The sequence below is a fragment of the Impatiens glandulifera genome, chromosome 2 (genome assembly GCF_907164915.1).
Source record: "Impatiens glandulifera chromosome 2, dImpGla2.1, whole genome shotgun sequence".
Lineage (NCBI taxonomy): Eukaryota > Viridiplantae > Streptophyta > Magnoliopsida > Ericales > Balsaminaceae > Impatiens > Impatiens glandulifera.
Window position 1 is genome coordinate 51751339 of NC_061863.1, and position 21657 is coordinate 51772995.

The following is a 21657-nucleotide window of genomic DNA, read 5'->3' on the forward strand; positions in this document are numbered from 1 at the left end:
CTTATATAATCCACCAAAAAATTACGAAAATAAAAGCCCACAGCTCTAGACCAACCAATTTAACTGCCTCCAACCAAACTTCCAACAACTGCTAATGAATTTAGTCATAACTTATTGAACCCTAGTCAAATTCCAAAAAAGACTCCAAATCTGAACCATGGGCTGACAATGCAAAAGGAGGTGTCCTCCGCCTTAAGGTACGGCCTGCCGTTATAAAGCACTTCAACCAAATAACTAAATCTTAGTAGGCATCTTAGAGTTCCATAACAAGTTCCCACAAAAATAAACACCAATTGAACTCTGTCTTTTAGAGTTACATGTAGTATTATTTGAGGTGAGATCTTCTACTACGAAACAAATTATCTTATTTGCCTCTTTTATGTGAGAGGGACAATTACTTTAATGCCTATTTTCTTTGAGAGAGAGCATTGGAACAGTACATATTTGATAGTAGAGGACCTTAGGGGTATTATTTTATGATAATATCTTTGAAAATAAACATGGAGCAGTAGATTATTTTTTATAATAATATAGAAAATTAACATTATCTCACATTCATATCAACTTGAAGCCTTTTAAGTTATATTTTTATACATTATACTAATTGATAATATTATATTTGCTTCAGCATTGCATTGGAATATAGTGCTACATACTACTTATGTTATAGAGTTCTGCTGCATTCCATTTTCCTATGGTTTTATGAAAATGAACAATTTATGTGCTAAGAAAAGGATTATAGATGAAAATCCAAGTGAAATTAAAAAAAAATGTATATAAATAATAGCCTGTAAAGGATAAAAATTAAGAATGGAGAAAGTTATAAGCTTCCAACCATAAGCCTATGGCTTTATTTTTCAATAATTCTGTCACGAGCCATTATACTTTCCCCCAATCTTCTTCCTCAAATTATTCCTTCCTTCAACCAAAGACAGAAAAGAGAATTTATTAAACTCCCCCTTTGCTTCACAACCTGAAAATTCCTCCTTTATTATTATATTACTTACTATTCATAATTGGCACGTAACAGTACTAATAAATACCACTTATTCCCACTGATTCTCATCTATCATTTTCGATGTGGCACCAACAAGTCATGACTCAACCAAACCTGACCCAAGAACCCAATCTCCACCTCGGAAGGCCTAATCGAACAGGATGGCTAACCGGTGGAGGAGGAGATAGACTCACCTCCACTCACGACCTTGTCCAACAAATGTACTATCTCTACGTCCGAATTGTAAAAGCTAAAGATCTCCCATTCAATCCCATTACCGGCGGCGGTTGCGATCCCTATGTTGAAGTCAAGCTCGGAAACTACAGGGGACGTACTCGACACTTCGAGAGCAAAACAAACCCCGAATGGAACCAAGTTTTTGCTTTCTCAAAAGACAGAGTTCAATCCTCTGTATTGGAGGTATTCGTCAAAGACAAAGACACCATTGGGAGAGACGACCATCTCGGGAGTGTACTTTTCGACTTGAACGAGATTCCCACTCGTGTCCCACCTGACAGCCCGTTGGCTCCTCAATGGTATAGATTAGAAGACAGAAGAGGCCAAGGGAAGAATGCGAAAGGAGAAATCATGATCGCGGTTTGGATGGGAACGCAAGCCGACGAAGCATTTCCTGACGCTTGGCATGCCGATAATGCGTTACTTCAAGGAGAAGGCGTTTTGAATGTCCGATCCAAGGTTTATGTATCTCCCAAACTATGGTACATTCGAGTTAATGTAATCGAAGCTCAAGATGTTGTTCCTAACGACAAAACCCGTTCTCCTGAAGTTTTCGTGAAAGCCCAAATCGGGAATCAAGTGTTGCGAACCAAGATATGTTCGAATTTGAACCAATTGTCTAACCCTTTATGGAACGAGGATTTTGTTTTCGTAGCTGCGGAGCCGTTCGAGGATCAACTAGTGTTAACCATTGAGGACCATGTTCACCAAACCAAGGACGACGTTTTAGGAAAGTTAACACTTCCCCTTGACATCTTCGAGAAAAGGTTAGACCATAGACCTGTTCAATCCCGTTGGTATAACCTCGAGAAATTCGGATTCGGCGCGTTAGAAGCCGACAGACGAAAAGAGATGAAATTCTCAAGCCGAATCCACATTCGGGTTTGTCTAGAAGGCGGTTACCACGTCTTAGACGAGTCCACTTTGTACATAAGCGATCAACGCCCAACCGCGAGACAGTTATGGAAGCAACCCGTCGGAATACTCGAAGTCGGAATCCTCGGAGCACAAAATCTTCTCCCAATGAAGATGAAAGACGGTCGAGGAACCACGGACGCGTACGTCGTGGCGAAATACGGTCAAAAATGGGTACGAACGAGAACGGTTCTCGACTCGTTTGTCCCGAAATGGAACGAGCAATACACTTGGGAAGTATACGACCCGTCGACGGTCATAACGTTGGGTGTTTTCGACAACTGTCGACTTAATGTCGGAACAGAGGGAAAAGATTGTCGTGTCGGGAAAGTGAGGATTCGATTGTCGACGCTTGAAGCTAATAAAAACTACACTCAATCTTACCCTCTTCACGTTCTACATCCAACCGGGTTAAAGAAAATGGGCGAGCTAAATCTCGCGTTTCGATTCACCAGCCTTTCGCTAGCACACATGATTTATATCTACGGGCAACCACTGCTACCGAAAATGCATTATCTTCAACCATTCAGTGTGAATCAGCTCGACAATCTAAGGTATCAAGCGATGAACATCGTGGCGACTAGGCTCGGGCGGGCCGAGCCTCCTTTAAGGAAGGAGGTTGTTGAATACATGTTGGACGTGGATTCTCATATGTGGAGTATGAGGAGGAGTAAAGCGAATTTCTTCCGTATAATGTCGCTTTTCTCCGGCGCTATATCCGTCGGTAAATGGATTGGCGACGTTTGTCATTGGAGAAACCCTGTTACGTCAGTATTGGTTCATGTTCTGTTTCTGATATTGATTTGGTATCCGGAGCTTATAATGCCGACTCTATTTCTCTACATGTTTCTGATTGGTCTATGGAACTATAGGTTTAGGCCGAAGCAGCCTAGTCATATGGACCCGAAGTTATCGTGGGCTGAGACGGTTAATCAAGACGAATTGGACGAAGAGTTTGACACGTTTCCTAGTTCGAAACGCGACGATTTGGTGAGGATGAGGTATGATAGGGTGCGGAGTGTGGCTGGAAGGATTCAGACGGTGGTTGGCGATTTGGCGACGCAAGGGGAGAGGATTCAGTCGGTGTTGAGCTGGAGAGATCCGAGGGCGACGAGCGTTTTCGTGTTGTTTTGTCTTTGTGCGGCGATGGTGATGTATGTGACGCCTTTTCGCGTTCTGGCTTTGGTTTGTGGATTGTATTGGTTGAGACATCCTAAGTTTAGAAGCAAGTTACCTTCTGGTCCCAACAATTTCTTCAGGAGATTGCCTGCTCGTGCAGATAGCTTGCTCTAAGCTAACACCCTTAATAATAAGATTATATATATGTTCAATCATTTTCAAATAAACCACTTCTATCAAAACTTTATTAATCAAATATTTGTTTTCATGAGTTCATTGGGGGTTTCTTCTGTGGTAATTGTAGTAAAAATGGAGTTTATATTATGGGAGGATATAAAGTTTATTTATACTTATATTAATTAATGTTAAGATTTACATATTTTGTTTTACTTATAAATCAATTTGATTACTATGACTTTCTTTAATAATATAGTTGGTTTTAAATTGTTACTTTTATTTATTTAATTAATTTATAAGATATCTTTGTCTTTAATTTTTCAGAGAATATTTAACAATTAGTATAGGTTTTAACAATTAGTATAGGTGGAAACAGGGACCGACCCAGGATTCAGTAGTGGGTGGGCTTAAACAAATTTATGGTGGCTTAAATAAACAACGAGAAAACTTTGGATAAAACGAGTAAATAAATTTAAGTTTTATCATTTTTTTAATAATTAAATAAAATATAGTGAATTCTATTGATTTTTTTAAATGAGGGGTAATGTCACATTTTAATCGTTAATTTTTTTTTTTCGCGGTGGCTTTCAGCCCACCCGAGCCCCTACATAGATCCGTCCCTAGGTGGAAGTGATCATCCACCAAAAATAAAATAACATAACTTCCTAATTTCTTTAAAAAATCAATATAATTCACGATTTATTTATCTAATTATTAAAAAAATTGTAAAATTTACTTTTATTTACTCGTTTTATAAAATCATATATAATTATTTTTTAAGCACGTCCCAAATTTTTTTAAACCACCCCAAACTCTAAATTCTAAATCTCTTCCATTGGAACAATGCCATTTTAATTTTGATATAAATCTCTTCCATTGGAACAATGCCATTTTAATTTTGATAACAACGTGTGAGGTTAGATTGCGAAAACGATGAATATATTTGAGAACATTCGAGTCAATTAATTATATTATTTTTATTTTATTTTGAACTTTGTTTTGCGTGTTATGATTTTGGGATTGTTTTTAAACAATTTTTATTTAATTTTTTTAAATTATTTTAATTTTTTTTACAAAATGTCTAAAATATTATTAATTAAATGTTCGAATATTTAACCAATTATTTAATTGATCTAATATAATATTTGAATTTAATTCGAGTGAATTTTTATTGATTATAATGGAGTAAATTTTTATTGATTATTTAACAAATTATCTAATTGATCTAATATAATATTTGAATTTAATTCAAGTAATTTTTTATTGATTATAATCAATTTAGTAGGATCAAATTTAAATTTATGTAAATTGTGATATAATAAAAAAAAAGGAAAATCGAGTTGTAGAAAAAAATCATATAAAATTTCTTAAGATTAAGTTTAAATAACGTGAAAAAGAAAGACCAAGATCATTATAATCGAGTAAATTTTTATTGATTATAATCAAGTAAATTTTTATTGATTATTTAACAAATTATCTAATTGATCTAATATAATATTTGAATTTAATTTTTATTGATTATAATCGATTTAGTAGGATCAAATTTAAATTTATGTAAATTGTGATATAATAAAAAAAAAGGAAAATAGAGTTGTAGAAAAAAATCAAATAAAACCTCTTAAGATCAATTTTAAATAATGTGAAAAAGAAAGAACAAAATCATTAAAAGACTATTAGAGCATGCAAGCAGAAATGAATTAGAGCAGCAAAATCATTCACTTTATTCTTATTTTTATTCTTAATTCTTATTTAAAATAAAACAACAAACACACATTCAAGATAAATTAGAGAAGAAATGAAGTGGGCCCGGAATAGTGGGCTGGGCTCATTCTGGATCCTACTTTTTGATAAAGTTCTTGTACCAGAATGCAGATTTCTTTGGGATCCTCTTAAGCCCATTCTTATAGTCCACAAAGTAAAGCCCAAATCTATAAGCAAATCCACCATCCCATTCATAATCATCTATGAATGTCCACATAAAATATCCCTTCACATTTGCCCCTTCCCTACAAATATCAATAATACATTTAATTATTTCTTTTCTTTTCAAAATTATTATTTATTATTAGTGTGGAGAACTTATTATTCTTGGAAAGATTTTCGAGTTTATTAAATTGATCATTTTCAAAAAATAAAAAAAATATGATTCGACGATTAGACGATACTTACTGGATTGATTTCTCGAGATACTTCAAATGGTTATAATGATACATAATCCTTATATTGTCATTTAACACCTCTTTTATCGGTAGACTATCATTTCTTCCCGTGGCAACTCCTACAATTGTCACATTAATTAATTAATTAATATCATAATTCAACTATTAATTTTATAAGAAAAAAACCCAAGTACCATTTTCAGTAATGTAGATTGGAGGATTTCCATAATGCTCTTTAATGTGGATCATGAGACTATAAATTCCTTTTGGATAAATATAAAGCCAATTCAAATCTGTCTGCATATAGTAACAAAATTCAATTAATTATAAGTTAGATAATGTGTCATTTTTTTTATTCACACCCTAATTATACAATAAGACAAGTTGTTTACCGCTGGTCCAATTGGAACTCCGTTCTTGAGTGCTGCATAGAAAATAAGTATGATTAATTTACGATAATTAATATCAAATTATTGTTTTTTTTAAAGGATTGAAGCTAATTACGGGAGATATTAGCCTGATTATCGGTCGACATGCTAAGATTCGTCCTCTTTACCGTCAAAACATTGGAAGCGTAGTAGGTGGAGTAATAATTTACGCCCAAAAAATCGTAAGATTTAATCAATAGCTTAGACTGTTCTGCGGTGAATCGAGGGAGTCGATTTCCAATAATAGTTTTCATTTCTTCCGGATAATCCCCATAGGTCATGGGATGTAAAAACCTACACAAGTTCAAATCACAATTCTTCATATTTATTAAAATTCGCATTTTCCAAATAAATAAACAAACTATTACTAACCATCCAAACCAAAAATCTAGAGCCCTTCTAGCAGCTCTTTCATCACTAGCTGTATTTGTAAGTGGATTGAAGAAATGTGTAACCAATGTTACCCCAATCTCCCCTTTTTGATAAGTCTACAAAACATATATGTATATATATTTGATTTTTATTTATTATATTAAAAAATATATATGTAAATTAAAAACCTTGTATTTTTCTCTATAAACTTTGACGGCGGAAGCATGAGAAAGGATCAAGTGGTACGCGACAATATAGGGTTCAGTAGCCGAGTTGCCAGAAGTGCAGTTCCCGATATAGTTAGAACATCGGCCAGGAGCGTGGGTGCCCGTAGTATAACCATTGAGACAATACGTCAAAGGCTCGTTTAATGTGAACCAATGTTTAACTCGGTCTCCAAATGTCTTAAAACAAAAGTCGGCGTAATCACGATAATCATTCCTGTTATTTCAAAAGGATTAATCGTAAAATTTATATGATGTATGTTTAATTTGATTTTTAATTATGTATATATATTCTTACACTATGTTGTCACTTAAGAACCCTCCATACTCATCTTCAAGAGCTTGGGGTAGATCCCAATGGAAGAGTGTAACGTAGGGCACCAAACCTACATTATAATTAATTGCATGCATGTGTAGTGTTATTTAATTTAATAATATTAATATTTTTAAATTACAAATTAAGAGAGATCTAGATCATATTGGGGTACCTTTCGCGAGGATGCCATTAATAAGATTGTTGTAGTAGTTGACCCCAATAGGATTTACTCCTCCACTAACCTTGCCCTCTGAAATTTGAATAATTAATTAAAATAATATTATTTAGTTTTTTTTTTATAAAAATCATATGCATAGTTAATTATTTAATAAAAATCATTTCATAAGTCCTTCACATTTATTCTATTAAAAACTACTAATTATCAATTGAGTTATTGTAATTGATTAAAATCTAATTAGGATATCATAAAATGTTTATGTTGAATAAAAGTTTCTTTTAGTTTTAAGGTGTCTTTTTATATATTTACTTTGATTAAATGTTGTACTTTTTTTTTAAAACTTATTGGATTGCTTTGATTTATGATTGTAATGTTTAGAACTTTATAATGAAGACTTTTCTTAAAATATTTTTTTCACATTTGAATTATATATACATATATTACAAACAAATAGTATAAAACATAAGCGCTTAACTTAAAATTTTGTTTTAAATTACTGTGATTTTCATTTTATATTGTATATTTATTTAAATTAGTTAATTAGGATAAATAGATGTATTAATTTTTAATTAAGAAGTCCTCCAACTAGCAGATAATGAATATTAGCTGAAAACACAAGCATTGAGAATATATATATATATATATATATATATATATATATATATATATATATATATATATATATATATATATATATATATATATATATATATATATATATATATATAATTATATATATATAATTATACTAGCTTTAACTAGGATGAAGACACTCTGTCGGCCACTTATATAATTTGACGTTTTTTAATTTCTTATTTTGTCTTTTAACTCATATAGTGAATTATTTATTTTAATTTGGTTAATTTGTTTATGTGACATTTTATTGAGAATGAAAAAGAGAAGAAGAAGATAAGATGTGAATTAATTAATGTCCTAAAATATACTTATAATTTATTATCAGTTGTTTATAAATATTATTTATTTATATAATTAATTTGTGGGTCTTACTTGGTAAAACTCTGGACCATGCTATTGAAAATCTGAATGCATCCAAACCGGTATCCACCATGCGATTGATATCCTCCTATATAATATATATGTATATTTTAGGACCACTTCTATTTAAATCATTATAAATGTAAATCAATCTCGAGATTCTGGATTGTTTTAGACGACAAATCTAGCTAAACTCGATCGAACATTTCAGATAAAATACCTTGTAGCGATTATACATGTCAATTGCCACATCTCCATTGCTATTATCGACTATTTTTTCTGCAAATCACAATAATAATAATAATTTTTATTATTAGGGTTTATTCTATTTATTATAAGTAGTGTGTATTAATTTATAACCTGGATGTTGGTGAGTGAAAGTGTCCCATATGCTCTTTCCCTTTCCATCTATAAATGCAGCCCCTTCATACTGATCATCATGAGATAAAAACAAAACAAAACAAAACAAATCAAACACACACTAATTATCAAATAAAATTATGATGTTTATTAATAATTAAGAACCTGATAAGCAGCAGAACCAGCACCAAAAACAAAACCAGTAGGAAAGCTTTTCCTGTTGAATGGAGGTCTTGTTTGGTTGACAGCTTCAGAATTTATTATGAAAAAGGTGGCAAGAAATATGCTCAAGAAAAAGGATGAGTGAGAACCACCACCAGCTCCCATCTTTGTTAATGCAACTCACAATTTCTCAAACCCCCCCTTGGCTAGCTATCTATTTATATTCATAAGTTTTTCAAATATCAAATTTTAAAATAAAAATGATTTTTTTATTTATTTATTTTATTTGAATTTGTTATAAGAAGTATATATATATATATGTAGAACACATGGGGACCACTTACAATTTAATTAATAAGATTAGGGATGACTTATGATTTCGGATATTCGTGAATGATACATTTTTTATTTTTTTATATCATAATTAAACTAAATTAAGTTCAGATGGTATCCTTATAATAGTTTTTTTCTTTTAATAGTTGACTTATTGTAAATTGTGATATATTTTATATGGATATTAGATCGAGATTAAATAACTTAAACCAATTAGTGTACGTTACATTGAAAATAATTTTTGAAATTTATAAACAATCAAATTTAACAAAATATTGCAACAATTCAAACTATAACCAAAACATTTTTTTATTGAAAATAAAATCTGAAAAATATTTATTACAAAATATCACAACAAAGAAATGTATTATTTCAAAAAATTTATTAATATATGATTGCAATTAACCTACATATATAATAATATAGAAACAAAAAAGATGATAATTACAATATCATTAAAATGTTAAATGTTTGTAAGTTGTGTAACAACAAACTATATTTTCATTATCTATTGTAACCAATATATAAGTGTGGATGTAAAAGTTGCAAACTGAATTTTGAATTTTTGTGCATTAAAATTTATACTTAATTAATTGTTTTCCAAATATTAGTAAATATTTGGCATGTAGAACAATAACGTCATCGGAAAGAAATTTCTTAAAGGTTCAGTGTGTTTACACGTAAGAAATAGTATCGATGCTATGTCTCAAGTGCCCGTAAAAACGATCTCTACTTTAAATATTTTTACTATCTTTAAAAAAAAATATATATTTTATAGTTTGTTATTTTTGTCTAAGTCATAACACATCTAAAATGTCTATCCTACAACTTAAATCTTAAAGTTTAACAACGGGTCAAAATAGAAATAAGATAAAATGGCAAAAAAAAGTCCTAAATTAAAAAACTGTGAAAAGTTTCTCCAAAATTAAGTTTATTTATTTTTTAATTATAAAGAAATGAATTAGATATTTTTAAATTTTTTAAGGGTATTTTCTAACCCATTAAAGTTTAGAAAATAAAAAATTTTGGACAAACAAGTCATTTTTTCGAGCATAACACGGAGCTTCAACATAAACTTTTCGAACTTGGACCACCGAAATATAATAATTTGGTAAGAACTGTACTCGAACTCAATTTTTTTTAATAAAACTCTTCCCTGTAACGCCCAAATCTCATCACTCGAGAAGACCGCGTCTCAACTCAATAATTGTCACCCCATGACTCACATTTAGTAACGGAAATGATAAGGGTGATTAGAGTCCAGTAAAACATTTTATTTTAGAGTAGTTATAGTTTTTTTTTAGATTTACTACATAATTAACTTGTCGGAAAATTATGAAAAAAATATTTTGTGTACAAACGCATTTTAAAATTTTTATTTTTGGTTATATACGAGAAAGTGTTTTGACGTTATATCTCACATGTTCAATGAACGTAACTTTTTTTCATTTAAAATAATATAATTTCACATTATTTATTTATTACAACATAATACATGCATCTAAAGTTGAATCAAAACATAAAGACGTGCTTATGTTGATTTCATATATTCTTAAAATATGTTGAATCAAAACATAAACATGTGCAAAAAAAAATTTAAAAAAATGCGTATACCTGTAAACAAAAAAACAATGCTAAAAAATGGTACTTAAAAAGAAATAAAATATGAATTTATAAAAAAAAAATCCAAACATGCCCTTATTTAAATATTGTTTTTTTGGAAAAAAATGTTTTTTTTTTGTTTTATCTATTTGAAAAAAAAATTAATTAGAACAACTAAAAATAGAAATAAAAAACTGGAGAAGCAAACAAGGCCTACATGGACAGTCGGTAGGTAAGCGGATCTATTATTGTCAATTTTCCAATTATGGTTATTTGCAATGTTTTTTTTTTTTTCATACTTACAGTTTTAGTTGTAAATGTCAGATTTTAAAAAATTATTTTTTAATTTATTTGATTACAATTTTGATTGTAATGAAATAATGTTTTATAATATATTTTAGTTAGGTATATATTAACAAATTTTATAATATATTTTTGTTTAAATCTAACTACACTTCATCTTCACGTGTATTTTTAAACCAGATTTATAATATTACTCGAAACCACTTTTGACCCGAATTTTAAAGTTGTAATATATAAATTAATAAGATAGTTGCGTTTCATTTTTTTAATTTATTTTATAAATCTGATATTAATTCCAGTGTAACTCAATAAACTTGTTGTTTGGTCTAGCTAGTTTATAAAACATAATTATTCAATTAAATCGAGAGAGCTCACATCAAACCAGGGCTAATTAGCCTAATTTATTGGTTTCCCATATAATTATAACTTTGTAGTATATATTAATAATTTGCATTATGTTCATATCAGATTTATTTATGTGTTTATAATATAATTAATATGATATCTTTGTGTTATAAAACTTAAAATCTATTAATATTTAATTAAATTAAAATTATTACAATGAAGAAGATATGAGTTATCATTCTAAAACAATTAATTTTATATTAAATTGTTACAACTGAAATATTAAAACTAATATATATAATAAAATAAATAAATAATTTATCTCTTTCTAATTATATAATTTTAATTTTTTTATTCTAACCTCCATATTTATTATTTCTTTTATTTCTTTATTAGTAATGTAGTCCCACATTTTAGCATTTATATAGTTAGTGATAAATTAAAAAAATATCTATTTTTAACTATTATTGTTTTACCAATAAAATCAAGCCAAATGAATTATTATTATTATTATTATCATTATTATATTATAATTTTTTATTTTAATTAATATATCATTTTTGGACAATGTGAAAATATAAATATATTTTATTTTTCTTACCTAATTTTTCTTTCTTTTAATTATTTCTAGCATGGTAAAGTGGTCCTACATTTAAAATTATTGATGTACACTTTTATTAAAATAATTCAATAAGGTGGGACCATCAATTAGCTGCATGGTGACTCTATTTATTTGTTACTGTGGCAACATTAATTTTTTTTTATATATATAGTACAGTGTCAAAACAAATTTATGTTTCTTGTTTCTAATTAATATGTATTAAAATGGAATTAGAAAAAAAAATGTAAAAAATTGAAAGAATAAATTAATTAGAGCATTGACTTCTCTAATTTATAAATAAAGAACGGGGAAGATAAAATAAAAATTAAACTAGGGCTTTTTTTGTATTTGGGTTTTCAAAATAACCCAATCAAATCAATTGTCACTTCACTCTCCCTCTTATCTTTTAAATCAATCAAGTCATTAACCAAAATACTAAAATACCTTCTATTTTAAATTATAATTATTTATTTTATTTATATATATTAATACCTTTAAATCTTTTTACCAAAAAAACATCATCATTTCTTCAAAATTATCATCAATCATTACCAATAATCATTTTTCTCTCTTTTCAGGTTATTTAAATAACCTGGACCGAACAAGCCTTAGGAAGAAGTACTAGTATTATAATAGTAAAAAATTATGTAATTTTAATTAATTAATAGCAATACCAAGTTTTATTTTTTTGACATTTTCTTTGTAGTGAGGCAATTATTTATGAGTTGCGTGCGATTCTTTTATCATTATAATATATATATTATATAAGATTTACTTAATAATTTATTATATATTTTCACTATTATCTAATAAAGCAGATTTTAATAATTCTGCTCGTGTCTCTCGAGGCTTTTATTTTACTATTATTAGTACCAATCACATTTATTTGCCTTACCTAACATATTTATTTTCAAATTCAAACATTTTTTTTCACTACTTATTGATAAAACTCAAATCAGCTATTATATTTTTAAAAGAGGTATGTATTCCATGTAAACTTATTATATTTTTTCGTCCAACTACTAAATTCTTAAATTTCCAATAGAAACTTAATCAACACAATTTTTTTCTAATGAATTATAAATCTTCTCTTAATAAATTATGATGTACAAATAAGAAATCAAGTTTAATGAATAAGAAATAAAATAAATAATATGGTTAACATTATCTTATAAATTTATTGATTGAACCGCAAAAATGTGATTATACTTTAGTCACATTAATATATAGGACTTATTTATAACGGTTAGAAATTTTGTCTTGAAAATAACATAAATATATAAATACATATGATCCACCTGCCATAAAAAAGATAGAAACACAAGTTCACCCTGAAAAGAGTTAGGATTCAGACCGAGTACAATTCAATGAAGTTTGTCGAGTGTCTCCTCCGTCGCCTTAGCTCGGGTATTATCAGCCATGAATGACTGATAATAATATATTAAATCAAATCAAATATATGAAAAACAATATCACCGAATTTGATGGTTGATTTGAGGCAAGTGTTAAGACACATTTATCTTAAAACAGTTCCGTGGTCTCCCGTTTGTGCTGAAGTTTATCGCAGATGGCTATCTCTTAGGGTACAACGAATCTAGTAGTGATTCTGCACTAAAATCACTACGCATCGAACTTGACCAGCGTACCTGAACTATCACCGAGTTTCAACAGAAAATATGACTAGTTAAAAATTCAAAGAACACTCGACTGAGTGAAGACTTGAAGAACACTCGACTGAGTGAAGAACTTGAATAACACTTAAAAAAAACCAAAGAAAAACCTTTCGAATTCTAGAAAGATAATGAAATTAGTGAAAAAATAATATAAGATATTTTAAGAGTTCCAACACGAACAAATGTTTATAGTTGGAAATTAAACCATCACAATAAATTCATTTATCAATTCAACAGCTGCAGAAGATAATTCATTCAACGACTGTCATTCTTAGACTTTTGATATTTCAAGACTTTTGTCATTCGATCTTATCCACTAACATTAAATTTCACCAAAAAATCACAATTGAATTTGGTATAAATTATGGTATAAATTATATATATTTGGATTAAATTACATTTAATTTATTTATTCAAATTCTCATACCCATTTAATTAATGAAATTAGTTTAAAATTTAACAATCCCTCACATTAATGGAAATTGAAAGATTAACCCGTGAAAAGTTCAATAGTTGAATCATACGTAGGATAGGTAGGTGTAACCCTTTGAACTTTCCCTTATGAAAGTATATAACTTTATTAGCCGATTAATAGACTCGATGTCCTTGAACTATTCTGTCATTTGTGTAAACGATTACACACTTTCACATAGAGTTCTCCTTAATATATGTCAAGCTCTTGTGGTTGTGTCTGTTTTGGACATAGATTGAACACGTGTCTGGTTCTGTGAAAGGGTCTAGAATTGAGCCTTGCAATTCCTTCAAAGGTGATCTCTTTGCTCACAAAGAATTATTAAAAGCAATACGCTTATCCTCGTTAAAGTATGTATTGTTTTGTTATAGGATCAATCCTCAACAATAATATTCCAAGTCAGTACGATTAGGTTGCTCCATTGAACCTAGTTTTGGGATCTTTAGTCTGCATAATTTGGGTTTTCCTTCATACCAACTTATAGTAGGCTCATGTCTTTAAAAGACATTCAAACTGACTCTCTATTCAATATTTTGGTTAGTGGATCCACAATGTTATTCTTGATTAATATAGTCAAATGTGATAGCTCTATTAAAGAGTATAGTCTAATGACATTATATCTAAGACGTGTATGTCTAGATTTGTCATTTACTCTATGTTTGTCTAATTTCATATTATTATCACAATAATTAGAAGTTTCCTTTTAGAAAATTTTGAAATATCTTCTAATAAGCATAGTCATTCATACATATTTATCATTTAAACAATCTTTTGTGAAAATATTGTTTACTTGGTTAACTAGTAGACAAAATGTCTTTGAACTATTATGACTTCGTGTAAACGATTACATATTTTACAAAAAATATATTTTTTGTTAGAAGATTTTAACTCATATAGTTGCACTTTCAAGTGACATATTCACTTGTAGACGTAAAGTCTTTTATATCATTTTATCATTTGATAACATGATACATTGTTTAGTACAACTCACATCCTTAATAAATTTAATCATTTTTATCGTAATTTTTAATGATAAAAATATCGTATAAAAATACGTAATGAAATAATCACTTTCATTGTCTTTATGATATACACAATTGTCACATTTATTAAATGTTCAAAATATGATCAATATTTTTCATACCATTGTTGTAAACATTATTATAAGTCATGCAAAACTTTACAAGTCAAATTTTATTTATTAATTCATTTTCTTAAAATTTATTTTGAAGATATTTGTTCTTCAGATTTGTATGAAAATAATATTAAAGAAAAACGCGTCTCTTGATTTCAAACCCTCAAAAAATCAAATTGAACACCAACTAAGCAAATTTAAACAAGACATTTTCTTGTTATATTAAGTTTTGCAACTTTATCTTTTGTGGAGAACATATTTCTCTAGATCATCATTTTATTTATTATAACATACACAACAATACTTTGTGTTATTATCAATAAAATAATTTGTCCACACATTCATGTTTGTACATTTAAAACACATTTATTTGAATTAAATCCAAAGTTTTTTTTAATCAAGATATTGTCACACAATTTTTTTATTATATTTATTATTAAATTAATAAGCTAACTATTATCATTAAATAATTCATATATAATTTATATATAAGATATTATAATGTTTATTCATATATAAATCATTCTTCACACAATTTCTATATAAGAAATTATAATGCTGAATTAATTAAAATATTTATTTCAACATATTATTTTTATAAAAAAAAATTAAAATATTTAATCAAATAAATATTCATCATTTGATGTCGTAGTTTCTTAAATCAATTAAAATTTTTCCTTCTATGACTAAATCAAAAAAAGGTCATATTATTGAGATGTAGAACTAAGTATAGGTCATCTCTATTAATGCAGCATAATTATGAGTCATTTTTTAGTTCTTCAGATTCCATCTACAAACTTTTCAACTTCTTAGTTTTCAGTTTTATCACTATTATGACATTTTATTTCTTTTAATTAGAAGAATTTATTGACAACTTTGTCAACAAATAAATATATATACATTTAAAAATGATATCTCAATACCATAATAAAAAAAAATATTATATAAAATAATGTATATTTATACTTGTATAAATAAAAATAAATAGATCATCTATCATTATTTATTAATTATGAGATATATTATAATTTATTATTTTAAAACGAAACTATATGTTTCAATTATAATTAATATTAATTACTATTAATAAATATAATCATTAATTTTTTTCATTTATTATTAATAATAATTATAATCTAAAATTATTAATATTCATCAACGGCACATAGCTTAATAAATATTCATTTTTATTAATATTAATTACTCTTAATTTTTTTTTATTATTAATAATAATTTTAGTAACTATCAAACTTTTAATTAAAAAGAAAATAAATTTATTTTCTGTATACTGAATGTACAATTCTTTTTTAAAGAAAATTTATATTTCAACATATATTAAATTATAAAATTAAGCTTTAAATAGCACGAAGAAAAAAAATGTTAATAATTAATATATATAAATATATTAAATTATAAAATTAAGCTTTAATGTATAATAAAGATTTATCTTTATTAGTTGATTTGTTCTTATTTAAGATGAATAATTTCAAATAAGCCATCATCTTTTTTACAACATCGCAACTCCTATTTCTAAAACATCAAAGACAAAGATTTTCGACGACAATAACAGAAATATATAAATATGTATGATGTTACAAATAAATTAAATCAAATTAAATATACGAAGAACAATATCACCAAATTTGATGGTTGATTCGAGACATGTGTTAGACACATTTTCTTTAAAACAATTTCATCGTCTCCCGTTTGTGCTGGAGTTTATTGCATATAGTTGTCTCCCAAGGTACAGCGAATCTAGTAGTGATTTTGCACTGAAATTACTACGCATCGAACTTGACCAACGTACCTGAACTATCACCGGGTTTTAACAGAAAATATGACTAATGAAAAACTCAAAGAACACTCGACTGAGTGAACTGAAGAACACTTAAGAAAATTCACTTATCAATCATAATTCATCCAACGACTGTCATTCTTAGATTTCTTGACATTTCAAGACTCTTAACATTCGATCTTATCCATTGACATTTGATTTTATCCACTGGCATTAAATTTTACTAAAAGTTTAAATTTGAATTTGATATGAATTTTTATTTATTTAGATTAAATTACATTTTATTTATTTATTCATATTCTCATTTTTATTTAATTAATGAAATTAGTTTAAAATTCCAATAATAACAAGATACAATTATACAGGAAACTTTCGTCCCAAATAAAAATGTATATCTTGTTTGATTAGTTCGGCTGCCCAAATGACTATGGCATATAGTTGATTTCAAGATAAAATAAATAAAAATCAATTCATATACAAAATAAAAAATAAACTATAAAAATCAATTCATATACAAAATACAAAATAAACTATATTGACATGTAATGATGATTGATGGCAATTTCCAAAATATTTATGGGTTCTGTTTGTGTTTGTATTTATCATTGGTGGTTGTCTTCCAAAATCTAAAAGATCAAACATGATAATGAATGCAATAACAAGTTTGAAAATATCTAAATTACTATAACAGAAGTAAAAAGAAATATTGGATTAAGAACTCGAAGAACTGTGAAAATAGAATAATAGAAAGTGATAAACTCTAAATAAATTTAAGGAATTGACCACTCATATTTACCTTCAAGGAAAAAAAATCAAAATGGGTATAATAATTCATTTGTCTTTTCTAGTTTCATCACAATAATAATAATAAAATTAAAAATAAACATTTTTTTATTAATCGGGAAATGTAAACAAATGGTTAAATCTTGTCCAAAAAAAATAGTATTGTACAAGTTATTAGGTGAAGTTCTAAAATTGAATAAAAAAACTCAAAACAATACATGCAATTACATCCAAAAAAAATAAAGGAAACAATAAAACATCACATTCGCTTAAAAAAAATAATGTACTTAAATCTCAAAACCTTGTTGGATAAATGTGAAAAATATTCTTTTAGTTTTAATGTCTTGTTTTATAATCTATAAATCTTTATTCAACCAAAAAAAGTAACATAAATAAAGATATACTAAATTTAGTGTGGAAAATTCTTCAATAATAATAAAAAAAATCAAGAAACTTTAAACCATATACTATAATATCGTTTATAATGAGTTCAGAGCCGACCCCGAGGTTTGGGCTGCCCTAGCTTCGGTAGAAAAAGTTCGATATACTTTTAGTTGCCCTAAGTCTAGTTTTAAAAATTGATAAAAAAAAATTGATTTTGGTGAAATTTAAACCCATAACAACCCACAAATTTTAAATGCGTATCTTAAACCATCAAGCTACAACCACTTATGTTTAGAATTACAATATATATAACTAAATATTTTTAACAAATGGGCTACCTTAGGAAGTGGGTTGCCCTAGCCCGAGGGCTTGCCGGGCTTACCCCAGGGCCGGCCCTGAATGAGTTACACAAAATTATTACAAAATAAGGTTTTAATCTAACAGATTACTTGAAGATTTAAGAACATAATCATTAAAGATGACATATATATATATATATATAAAATGTAATTTACCAATCGTAAAAATACTTATTCCTAAGTATCTAAAACTAGAAAAGAAAATAGTCGAAGAAAAATAAAAAATTTTTTTTGACACTTATTTTTTTCTTTAGGAAATTTTGTTTCTTATTACATAATATAAAATAATATAATATATATTATTAGTCTAAGCTCAATAAACCCGGAACCCAATAATACAATGATCTCCTGTTACCAAATTGACTATGTGTATGTGTCGTCTTATAGGCAGGGGTAATCATTATAAAATAATAATAATAATTACTTTTGTACCCTCTATGTGATAGGCACATAAACACTTTGATACATATGTAACAATATATTTTGAGAAATAAAAAAGCTAAATAGCGGAGATTTATGTCATTTTTTTTTTATGACTGTTTTTCCATAATTAAATATTTGTGGAGTATTAAATATTTTTTTTGAGTTGCAAAGAACTAGTATGACACTCACACACATGGTTCACGTTTCAACTTAAAACGATTTTAAATAAAATAAAACCCGTGATATTTTGATATCTTAAATCGACTTTTAACCGTGTGCTATACGATAGATTTAAATTAATAAATATATTGATGTGTCTAAACAATAAATGATATTCTTGTTTTTTTTTTTCTTTATTTCATTTGCATTAATAACTTGAATGTCAATGACATAATGATATTAAAGTTCATCAATGATGTTGATACTTGACTGAATTCACATATAATAAATGTCATTTTGAAAAATTTTGTTATGTACCTGTTTATTTATATTTAGCACGCACCCACTTACATTTGTTTTTACATTATTATTTTTATTAGCATAATAAAATCATATATATACACATTTCAAATTTAAACAATCTCTCGTATGAATGAAAAATTAAACTTTGAAAAGAAAATTTAAACTTAGTTATTGAATAATTGAATCCTACATCAAACACAAATTAATCTTAACCTTCTCTCATAAAGCATATTACATTAAAAGCATATTATTTAACTAGATTGAAATGAGTTGGAAAAGCCGATGTCTTTTGAATTATTTATTATTTTGTGTAAATGATGATTATATAATTAATTCACATAAAAAAAAAAATTATCATTTGTTTTAAGCTCTCATGATTTTATTTTATTTTGATCATTAAACAAGTGCCTCTTTTTATGGGAGTGTCTAGAGTTGAGTTATGTAATTTTTTCAAATATAATATATATATATATATGATTAACCCGATAATTATTTTTTCTATTAAATCTAGTTATTTGATTATTTGTGGATTTTTATTCAAAATTTATGTATTATAAAATTTTTTAACCCTATAATCATTCAATTTATTAATTAAAATACGACATGTCATCATGCTCAAACCAAACATTTTAGATTTGTACATCTGACCACCAACCATTCACAACCATTCAAATGTGATTTTTGTTGGAAAATAGTCAACAATCTTATTATAGTTCATTATATATAGTTGTCAAAGATAGCATAATTAATGTCAATCAATTGATTAATATTATATATCTGATGTGTTTTGTTAATTGCAATTTACAAGTAATCATTTAGATTAGTTAGAAATATTATTAATTAAATGAAAGTAGTGGGGGTTTAAGTTTGAGAAATAAGTTTAAAAAAATTAAGACAGCTAATATTATTGACATGACTGCATAATAAATAATATTTGACATCAAACTTTTATTTTTAATTTTTTAGAAAAATAAAAGGAGTTAATCATCGAACAAATAAAAAAAAAATTATAAACGATTATCAATTAATCTAAGAAATTTAAATAATCATCAACAATTCCAACAAAAAATAAATGATCTAAACAATTCAATCTAACACCAAACATTTCAAATGTAGCTAACTATCAAAAATAAGACTAAACAATCCAAACCAACAAAAAAGAAAATCCAAATGAACACTAAAAGCAATTCAAACCATTAATTAATTAAGTTGGTTAATTAAGTTGGTGAGATATATTTAAACATTTATATAAAAAATAATAAAATATTAAACTTTCTCTATTAATTAATTTAAGAGTAATGATATATACATCACTCTTATACAGCAAATTCGCAAAGCATTTACTTCATCTAGAAAATATATTTTAAAAAAAATATAAGAGAAAGAAAAATATTTTCTCTTTCTTTCCAAATGAGGTAAGTGTTATGCGAATTTGGTATATAAAAGTGTTATATATATCATTACTCTTAATTTAAATAGGTTATTTCTCTTGTCTTCTGGTGATTAATAAATATTGTATAGAGAATTAAGAAAATTAGAAAATTAAAATTTCCAATGTGGACTCTCCCACAATATTTTTTAAATATACTGTTTTTAATATATTTTTTATTCAATAGTATTTGTTAGTAATAATAGATTAATACAAATGCAATATTTTGATATTTGAGATAAGATTTATTGTTGTTTTACTTTTTTTAGTATGAAAATTTTGTTTTAATTAGTGCAATTTTCTCTTTTATTTATATATATATATATATATATATATATATTTATATGGAAAAAAGCTCACTTAGACGTATGTACTTGTACAACTAGCTCACTTAAACGTATGTACTAATAAAAGGTCATTTAAACATATGTACTATCAAAAATTGGCTCATTTAGCCTCTTTTAATAACCATGATTAACTTTTATTTTTAAATTTATATATTTATTAATTAAATATTAATATATTTTCTCTCTCTTTCCTTTTCATTTATTATTTCATTTATTACTAATAAATAACCTTTTATTTTAATTTTTTTTATAATCTTTTATTATTTCTATATAAGTATTTATGATTGATTATTTTAATTTTATTATATATATATATATGAGCATTCATTATTAATTATTTTAACTCTATATTTCTTTTTCTTTTTTATATATCTTTTTTATATTCACATTAATTATTAATTATTTTAAAATTGTTTGATCCCAATAATTGAATATAACAATAAAAATTCTTTCAACAATAAAAATCATTCAACACAAAAATAAGTTAATTAAGAATTAAGAATTGAATAATAATAAAAACTCATTAATCAAATATTAGACAAAACAATTCATTTACTACTAATATAAGTCG

At 26.8% G+C, this 21657-nt stretch overlaps 2 protein-coding genes across 2 annotated transcripts; one reads left to right on the top strand and one right to left on the bottom strand.

Moving 5' to 3' along the window:
- Positions 1-1056: 1056 nt before the first annotated feature.
- LOC124926840 (FT-interacting protein 1-like) lies at positions 1057-3577 on the top strand. The gene has a single exon (XM_047467151.1). It carries the CDS (start codon positions 1079-1081, stop codon positions 3440-3442), a length of 2364 nt encoding a protein of 787 aa, XP_047323107.1. The 5' UTR covers positions 1057-1078; the 3' UTR covers positions 3443-3577.
- A 1591-nt stretch (positions 3578-5168) lies between these two features.
- LOC124925806 (vicianin hydrolase-like) lies at positions 5169-8821 on the bottom strand. Its single transcript, XM_047465911.1, has 13 exons — positions 8644-8821; positions 8479-8548; positions 8339-8397; positions 8131-8206; positions 7117-7194; positions 6927-7014; positions 6593-6845; positions 6405-6520; positions 6109-6326; positions 5997-6028; positions 5799-5901; positions 5615-5723; positions 5169-5451 (listed from the first exon to the last, which is right to left on the bottom strand). The coding sequence occupies exons 1-13, from the start codon at positions 8803-8805 to the stop codon at positions 5283-5285; spliced, it is 1533 nt and encodes a 510-aa protein (XP_047321867.1). The 5' UTR covers positions 8806-8821; the 3' UTR covers positions 5169-5282.
- Positions 8822-21657: the final 12836 nt, after the last annotated feature.